The sequence below is a fragment of the Babylonia areolata genome, chromosome 33 (assembly GCF_041734735.1).
Source record: "Babylonia areolata isolate BAREFJ2019XMU chromosome 33, ASM4173473v1, whole genome shotgun sequence".
NCBI lineage: Eukaryota > Metazoa > Mollusca > Gastropoda > Neogastropoda > Buccinidae > Babylonia > Babylonia areolata.
This window is the reverse complement of record NC_134908.1, coordinates 5,250,168-5,260,167: the sequence shown is the minus strand read 5'-3', so window position 1 is coordinate 5,260,167 and position 10,000 is coordinate 5,250,168. Positions and strand designations below refer to the sequence as shown.

The 10,000-nt window shown below is 41.2% G+C and overlaps 2 protein-coding genes across 2 annotated transcripts in view; both read left to right on the top strand.

The window, feature by feature from the left end:
- LOC143277021 (small ribosomal subunit protein bS1m-like) overlaps nucleotides 1–2,999 on the top strand; it is a 3,715-nt gene extending 716 nt beyond the window's left edge. The window contains exons 2-3 of the mRNA XM_076581742.1: nucleotides 1,224–1,407; nucleotides 2,440–2,999. Of these exons, the coding sequence (XP_076437857.1) occupies nucleotides 1,224–1,401 (178 nt within the window). The 3' untranslated portion in view covers nucleotides 1,402–1,407; nucleotides 2,440–2,999. The remainder of the gene's footprint in view (nucleotides 1–1,223; nucleotides 1,408–2,439) is intronic.
- A 6,646-nt stretch (nucleotides 3,000–9,645) lies between these two features.
- Nucleotides 9,646–10,000, top strand: part of LOC143276845 (uncharacterized) — a 26,148-nt gene continuing 25,793 nt past the window's right edge. Inside the window, exon 1 of the mRNA XM_076581500.1 lies at nucleotides 9,646–9,688. The gene's annotated coding sequence lies outside the window, so the exon portion shown is untranslated. The remainder of the gene's footprint in view (nucleotides 9,689–10,000) is intronic.

The window sequence follows — 10,000 nt, the reverse complement described above, 5'->3', positions numbered from 1 at the left end:
TGAAAAACCTACCCAACTGTATAATACAATGTAAAAAATTTTTTTTAAATTGCTGTGTAAAGCATGAATTATAACACCAAAATAACAACTTCCATACATAACCCAGCACATACATCAGACAAAACACTAAGAGCAATCAATGCATGTGCACACATGAAAACATCATGAACAACACAACACTTGAAAATATATACCAAACATCACCCAAATGATTCAATCAAACATCACATTACATGACACCATATCACAAGACTTAAAACCAGATTACAATGCTTAAAAGCCAATTTAGATACTTTTTGTGGAAAGAAAAATATGATCTCTCCAGCATTTATTATTTAAACCACATTATATTGCCGCAGTTGTTGTTCTTTTCCTTTGTGTGTCATCTGAAATTGAAAATATACCATTTTTCCCTTTAAATTATTTTCTCTCCATAATAGTGCTCATGTTTTCACATGCACATGCATATTATTCATGTAATCTATGCATGTTCACACACAGTGACACACTCACATTCAGTTTGTGAATGTTCTTATTTCTGAAAGGTTGTGAAACTGAATTTTATGTCTAAAGTTCATTCAAAATAGAATAAAGCTTTGAACTTCTTCAGAAACAGAATTGTGATAATTTAATCACAGTATTCACACACTGACACACACATGAACACATATTTATTCATCAATTTGGTAAACTCAGACAGCGACAGTAGTGTGTCTCTGTGTAAGTTTTAACCAACAGTTATCCATTATGCAGTAATTTCACTATTGACATATTCTGATGATTGTCTTTGTGTGAAAATAACCTATCAAAATAGAAAGACACAGGCCCTGGTGCACTGATTTCTTATTTTCAAAAAGTATTTAAATGATTTAATTTGCAACAAAGATAAAAGTTTCAAGTCTAAAAATAGTATTATTAGAGACTGCATAATTTTTTTTTAAAATCAACAACAACAACATATATGTATGTATATATATATATATATATATATATATATATATATATATATATATATATATATATGTCATTTCTTAGATCAAACGACTCAAAGGGAAACAACTTTGGCAAGATTAGTAAGACTAGTAACAAACTGGTTGACAAGAGCACAAATTATCTGACTGATCTTTAATCAGCATTTGATTTGGTTTCTTTAGACAACCTGACATAGTGAGGTACTCATAATCCGTACTCTTTTCATCTGATGATTCTGTATATCACTGCAGGCGTTACCACCGTGGAGTGAAAGTGAAGCTTCGACTCAATGATCCAGAAATGTCCTCCAGTTTCCTGGGCTCAGAGAAACACGTCACCTTGCTGGAAGCTGATGCGACTTTGATCGGTCTGCGTCGTCAACCAGCATCGTTATCATCATCATCACCACAGTCGTCACCATCATCATGATGCTGAGTAAGTATGATTTTAACTTTTTCGCCGCCACACGCGACTTCAGTCAGTTCACCGCCGTAGGAGACTGTAGTCGACAGTGAGGGGTCATGTTGAAAGGACTGTTTTTCACATTGTAGCAAAGCTTGACAACTGTACCAAGCATACCCGCACAATAGAACAATGACTGACCTTCCTCCTTTGACCGAGTTTGAAGTGAACAAGTTTGATCATTGCATTCTTTTGACACAAACTGAATTGTGTGACACACACACAGAGCTCACAAGAGCTCACACATACATACACACACACACACACACACACACACACACACACACACACACACACAGTAGACACTCACACTAAGCGATTGTTGTCATCATAAGGGGACTTAACAGGTGGTGTCCTATATTTGTTGAATCAGAACACTGAACAGTCACTGTTTAACATCTAGCTTCACAACAAGCAAAATGTTGCTGTCGTCAGTAGGGGGCTTTGTTGATAGTTCACACATAATTATGTGAGAACTGCTTTAGCACAATAGACCTTGCTGGTGCTGTGTTTAATTTTTAGTTCTGTTTGTATGTTTGGCAGTGTCCAGAAACACATTCCTGATTTAGTCTGATTTTGGTAATTGAATTTGGATTCTGCGGGTGGTAACTTGAGCTTTGAGCATCTTTTTCAGTGTGTTAGTGATGTTCTTTAACTCACTCAGTACGGCCAGTCCTCTCTTCTCCTCTACACAGACCCCTCGGATGTCCAGTGGGTGTCTGAATTAGCCAACCTTTAGCTCCCGTCGTCAGAATTGTGGTATTCTTTGTCAACATTCACCTCTTCAATATAAGAGCCTTCCACTTGCAATATTTTGATGATGGTAATTGGGGTGAAACGCTGTTAACGTCGTCTCTTTCGCCTGTTCGTATGGAGAGGGTTAAAGTGTCAAATCATAACAAAAGCTTGGGTTTTACTTTTGTTTTGATAGTGTTTTATATTGTTTATTGATTCAGTGTACTGTGTTTGTCAATGAATTTTAAAATGCTGTGTCATTTTTTGCAGGGGGAGATCATCAAGAGAAAAGAAGATGACTGTGGGATAGAGAGTGGCTTGGTTGAAGTGGAAGACATTTAGTGATAAAGAGAAACAGTTGATGTGTTTTTACCTGTAAAGTGGTGTGTGTGTGTGTGTGAGAGAGAGGAGAGAGTGATACAGGTGTTGAAAGTAACCAGGTTCTGTTTTGTTGTTGTTTTTTAAAGGGGGGGGTGGGGGGGGGGGGGGTGTCAAGTGTGTGGTCTTATTTTCACATTGTGAATTCTCTGTTACTTTTAGCATCTCTTGTCCATAGAAGATAGGTCAAAAATAGCCTAAAATATAGGTAGTCTGTTTAAACTGTGAAACCTCTAACAGTCAAACTAGCAGATTGATTCACATAGACTGTGGGATGGTCTGGGAATATAAGTTTTTCTTTATATATTAGATTTATACAAAATGTATGATTTTAGTATGAATGTTCAATAAAGTATTTTTATTTGTTCATGTGCTTGTCATTACCTGTGATTATTATTATTAAGGAATTTGTTCAAAACAAAATAATTAAATAAAAAAAGTCATAATGATAATTATGTGAGTGGTGTTTGTTCTTTATATATATCAGGAAAATGCTGTGATAATTGAAACACTGACCACTGCTACAGCATAAACATGAACTAGACCACTGCTGTGACAGAGGATTGACCACTGCAATAAATGTCACAACCTGACTCAATCCTTTTGAAAAGATTGACCATAACCCATTTACTGCTGGTGACCAGTGTGCTCATCAGTGATTACTGTTGACCATCTGACTGTCTGAACGCTGTGATGCCTCCTTGAGAAACAAAGGGAATGCAGACACACTGTCATTCTGTGGAGTCAGTGCAGTAAACAGCAGACTCGTAGATTGTCACAGCTGTCATTGCTATCAGTCTGACCATATCATAGCTTATTCTGCTTTAGTTGGCCGCAACTCGCATGTTCGCTTCAGCCTTGTGTGTATGAGTAGACTTTTTTTGTTTTTTTTCCATGCCATATAGACAGCCATACTCTGTTTTCAGGGGTGTGCAAGCTGGGTATGTTCTTGTTTCTATGACCCACCAAACGTTGACAAGGATTGCGGGATTTTTAACAGGCGTGTTTGATCATCTGCATGTTTATAGAATATACACATAAAAGGGATTCATGCACTAGTAGGTTTGCACATCTGTTAGCCTCGGAAAGAAAAACAAAGACGTCCACCCTTGGCTCACTCAGTACGGCCAGCCCTCTCTTCTCCTCTACACAGACCCCTCGGATGTCCAGTGGGTGTCTGAATGACCCAACCTTTAGCTTCCGTCATCAGAATTGTGGTATTCTTTGTCAACATTCACCTCTTCAGTATAAGAGCCTTCCGTTTGCAATACTTTGATGGTGGTAATTGGGGTGAAACGCTGTTAACGTCGTCTCTTTTGCCGTTCGTATGGAGAGAGTTAGACCCACCATGTGTAATGACCATGGATTCAAATCCAGGAATCTCAAGTTGAAAGTCCAGCACTTCAACCACTAGGCTTTTGCACCTAGTACCTGTCAACAATGTAGCATGTGGAGTTATGACCTAGACTGGCTAGAGGTAATGTGTCCGCTTATGAAGCAAGAAAATCTGAGCGCACTGATTTGAATCCCATAGTCGCCAGTATTTTCTCCCCCTCCACTAGACCTTGAGTGGTGGTCTGGACGCTAGTCATTCGGATGAGATGATAAATCAAGGTCACATGTGCAGCAAGCACCTATAAAAGACACCATGGCAACAAAAGGGGTGTCCCTGGCAAAGTTCTGTAGAAAATCCACTTTGATATAAAAACAAAGAAAATTGCAGACAGGAAAAAAATAGAGAAAAAAAAAGGGGGTGGGGGGGGGGGCGTCATACTCTCAGTGTAGTGTCGTGCTCTCCCCGGGGGAAAGCAGCCCAAATTTCACACAGAGAAATCTGTTGTGACTAAAAAGAGTTATACAGTGGTGTCAGATACTGACGGGCGCAATAGCCGAGTGGTTAAAGCGTTGGACTTTCAGTCTGAGGGTCCCGGGTTCGAATAGCGGTGACGGCGCCTGGTGGGTAAAGGGTGGAGATTTTTATGATCTCCCAGGTCAACATATGTGCAGACCTGCTAGTGCCTGAACCCCCTTCGTGTGTATACGCAAGCAGAAGGTCAAATACGCACGTTAAAGATCCCGTAATCCATGTCCGTGTTTGATGGGTTATGGAAACAAGAACATACCCAGCATGCACACCCCTGAAAGCGGAGTATGGCTGCCTACATGGCGGGGTAAAAACGGTCATGCACGTAAAAGCCCACTCGCGTATAATTATGCAAGTGAACATGGGAGTTGCAGCCCACGAACGCAGAAGAAGAAGAAGAAGGTGTCAGATACTGCACAGAAAAACCTTGCTGTCCATTATGAGGGGTTGTTCTCTTTCTTTTTTTCTTAAAAAAAAAGAAGTTTTTGTTACTTCTTTTTGTCACAGATTTCTCTACACGATGAAATTCGGGCTGCTTTCTCCGGCGAGGTGGTACAACTACTAATTACTACTGGTACCTACATACTCACCCATGTACTGATTTGCTACTACCACTTCTACTACTTCCACTCCCAAGTACAGCACAGCCATTTTCTTCACCTGCTTTCCAGCTTTAGGTCACCCCAAGATTTGAACCCACAAACTCCTGATTGCCAGTTCAGAGCGATATTCCACCATCCCCCTACCTGAAAGATACAGCCCACAGCACCCCACCCCCACCCCACACCCAACCTAAAAAAATGCCTGTATGCAGTCACACACACACACATGCGCGCACTGACATAAACACACATGCATTCACTGGCGTATAATGTTATAAGCTGGGCAACACTCAAGTAGAAACCTAAAAGTACCCTTCACCCCCACCCCCCATCCCCCAACCCACAACCCTCTCACACAGAGAGAGACACACAAAGAAGGGTATTAAGAAGGATTGGAAGAAGGATACATAACATAAAAAAATAAGATGGAGACGTAGGTTGGACAATGGGTACATTTTGAAAAAATTGAAACAATACAAGAAATCAAAAAAAAAAAAAAGGAGAAAGAATCAAAGAAAATAATAAGAAATTAGGTAAATAAAAAGATATCATGACCATGTGTAGTTGCGGGTGCGGGGAGGTGGGGTGGAGAGGGTGCTCAGTCGTGTGTGCATGCCAGCATGTGCATGCGTGAGTGTGTGCTTAGGAGTTCTGTTTGAAAGTGGTCCAGGACAGTTCACTGGATGATCCAGGAGCGCAAGTTATCATGTTTAAGAGCATCACTACAATGATGAAAAGAGAAAATAAGATATTTACACTTCAGTCAAGGGTGATTTCTGGGGGTATGGATTCACCCCACTTTTTTCCCCCTAAAAGGGAGCAAACTAGGGTAGTGGCAGTAGCAGAGGGAGGCTTTTTCGATAGCCTCCCCTACATACTCTTCAGATGGACCTTGCCACTTCCTAATTTTCCTCTCTCTCTCTCTCTCTCTCTCTCTCTCACGGTGGATTCCCCCCCACCCCCCCCCCCCCCCTCCCCAAAGGGAGCAAACAAAGGTAGTGATAATAGCAGAGGGAGGCTTTTTCGATAGCCTCCCCTTGCATGCACTTCAGATGAACCTTTCCACTTCTTAATTTTCCTCTTTACCACCCACACGCGCGCGCGTGCGCGCGCACACACACACACACACACACGCTTACACACACACACACACACACACACACACACACCAGGTCAGTAAAAAAACAACAAAAAAAAACAACAAAACAAACAAACAAACCAACACACACAAAAAAACCCCACAGATACAGCATCGCCGTGCATTCATTGTAAGGCAACATCAACGAACAAGATTAACACGTCCATGTTCAATAAAACACAGAGACGTTCGTAGCCAGTATAACAATAATGAAGAAGGCATGTTGGAGCAAAAACAAACAAACACACAAACAACAACGAAAAAGTAACAGGACCACTTTCATGGGCAATGTGTGTGTGTGTGTGTGTGTCTGTCTGTCTGTCTGTCTGTCTGTCTGTCTGTGTCTGTCTCTGTCTGTGTGTGTCTGTGTGCCAGTGTGTCTATGTCTGTATGTCTCTGTGTCTGTGTGTTAGACAGAGCTTGAGAGACAGAGACAGAGCTTGAGAGAGAGAGAAAGAGAGAGCGACAGACCAAGACATGGACAGAGAGACTGAACAATAATGGGTTGCTCCGGCGGGCACACCCACGATCATACTGTGAAGTATGTTTTCGGCCTTCATGGAAACCATAGGTGGCTTTATACACGGCACAATTAAGATACTGGCCAAAGGGATATGTCCTTCATGGAAACTATAGGTGGCTTTATACACTGACACATTTAACTCTCTCCATACGAACGGCGAAAGAGACGACGTTAACAGCGTTTCACCCAAATTACCACTTATCAAAATATTGCAAGCGGAAGGCTGTTATACTGAAGAGGTGAATGTTGACAAAGAATACCACAATTCTGACGACGGAAGCTAAAGGTTGTGTCATTCAGACACCCACTGGACATCCGAGGGGTCTGTGTAGAGGAGAAGAGAGGACTGACCGTACTGAGTGAGTTAAGATACTGCCCATAGGGATATGTCCTTCATGGAAACCATAGGTGGCTTTATACACACAATTAAGACTATACTGTCCAAAGGAATATGTCCTTCATGGAAACCATAGGTGGCTTTATACACACAATTAAGATACTGCCCAAAGGGATTTGTCCTTCATAGAAACCATAGGCGATGTACAGATGTCAGTACAGAAAAGGTTAACGAGAATCATTTAGTTCAGGTTCAGGTTCAGGTTCAGGTTAGGGGTGATGCCAAGCATCATCGTACTGACGTAGCCTCAGTCGCGGCGGCTTTATACGCCCCGTCGGTTTTCGTTTTATTGTTTGTTTGTTTGTTTTTTGTCAGGTACTCCCAAACCCATGCAGGCTCACCTTTGACCATCAAAGTCAAACATTGTTTTCTTCATGATATTGTGGTCATTAATAATCTTTTTAAAGGTATTCGTGTTAGTGTTGAATCATTATTATTCTAATTATTATTATTATTCTAATTCTAATTATTATTATTATTATTATTATTATTATTATTATTGTATCATTATCATTACTATTATCATCATCATCATCATTATTGCAGTTATTATCATTGCTGTTACAATGTTTGGATCAAATACGGAAAAAAGTTCCAGCATTGCATTTGTTGCTTCCCCTGCTACAAACTTCCGGTTTGAAACTATGGCTGGAGTCTCGAACTCACGAAGTCTATCGAAGTAAACAAATCAGCATGTATGTTCAAGCTTATTTCTATTTCTTTTTGTACACAGAGAACAGGCTCTAGTGTTTGATATTCTGCGATCAGAAAAGCTGTAACCAAAGGAAAATTTCTTTTGTCTGGTCTCTGATCGACTGATATTCACTCTCTCTCTCTCTCTCGTCTCTCTCTCTCTCTCTCTCGTCTCTCTCTTTTCAGTCTTCAATCTTCTAGTCACCCTGTTTAGACCTGCAACTGACTTGGGTATGCACAGCGCTTCAAAAACAAAAAGAAAAGGAGGGAGAGAGTGAGTGGTAGACCATGTATCTTTTATCTTTAGTTCATAATATCTAGGCAAGACCTCTCCCGCCAACGATGCGCTCCCTGGGAATCAGCCCCCCCCCTCTCTCTCTCTCTCTCTCTCTCTCTCTCTCTCTCTCTCTTTCTCCTCTCTCTCTCAGTCTCTTCTCTCTCCCTGTGTGTGTGTGTGTGTGTGTGTGCATGTGTCTAGATGGAATGAGTGTGTATGTGTGAGCAAATATGTGTGTGTGTATGTATGAAAATGTCCTGTGTTGGAGAGAAATTAAGTGTGTACTCTCTATTACAATAATTGCACTTTAATTCTGCTTTGTTTTGATACCAGGACATCCCAAAAACCAGAGGAAGAACCAGCTGCTGTCAGCTGGGTGAAGATTTACAACATGGTGACGGATTTTAGAGACACTCTGGCCAAGATTTGCCTGGAGAAAGGTTTGAATCCATAACCTTAGTTCATCCCAATTAATGTGTTCAAGATAATGTATCCTCATCATGGTAGTAATATTACATTTACAGATCTGTAGTAGACTGTACACTCAGTCTTAAGCTAAAGCAGAAATATTGGTAACACACACACACACACACACACACACACACACACACACTATTTATTTTACTGCTGTTTTAAAAAAAATTTTTTTATAGGAAAACAAATTGAATTGCAGGCAGAAAAAAAAGTAAATACAAAAAAAAAAAGGTGTGTGTGTGTGTGTGTGGGGGGGGGGGGGGGGGGGGGGCTGTCAGTGTAGCAACGTGCTCACCCTGGGGAGAGGAGCCCAAATTTCACTCAGAGAATACAAATACAGATTTTGTATGCTGAATCTGCCATACGTTCCTCTAAAATGAAAACTAAGGATGTTATTCTTTTGGTGACAAAATATAAAATGCACCCCTCTTTCACCAACCCCAATAACAGCAAAAGAAAAAAAAAGAAAACAAAGTAACAAAAACAAAACAAGAAAACAAAAACAACCATATGTATACACCTTTGTAAAATTTGTTATGAAGTTTATATATATACACACACACACACACACACACACACACACACACCACACACACACACACATACACACACACACACACACACACACACACACACACACACACACACACACACAGTGACACACATACACACACACGCGGACACATAGACACACATACACAGTGACACACACACACACACACACACACAGTGACACACACACACACACACACACACATCTCTCTGTCTCTCTGTCTCTGTCTCTTTCTGTCTCTCTCTCTCACACACACACACACATACACACACACTCTCAAACACACACACACAACATACACACACATACAAACACACTCTCAAACACACACACACACATACATATACACACACACTCTCAAACACACACACACACACACACACACACACACACACTCTCAAACACACACACACACACACACACACACACACACTGTCACCCACCACCACCACTCCCACTACCCACAAACACATGTATGTATACACATCGAGGTTGTCATTTCTATTTTCCAGGGCTGGTATTAGAAAGTTGCTGGCTGGCTGATGCCAAAAGAATTGACTGGAAACCAGAGCCAGGAATGGCACTGACTGTGGAACATCTTGCTGATGAAGTCATGCAGTGTGAGTCAATGACTTCTTCTTCTTCTTCTGCGTTCGTGGGCTGCAACTCCCACGTTCACTCGCATGTACACGAGTGGGCTTTTACGTGCATGACCGTTTTTACCCCACCATGCAGGCAGCCATACTCCGCTTTCAGGGGTGTGCATGCTGGGTATGTTCTTGCTTCCATAACCCACCGAACGCTGACATGGATTACAGGATCTTTAACGTGCGTATTTGATCTTCTGCATGCGTTTACACACGAAGGGGGATCAGGCACTAAGCAGGTCTGCACATATGTTGACCTGGGAGATCGTAAAAATCTCCACCCTT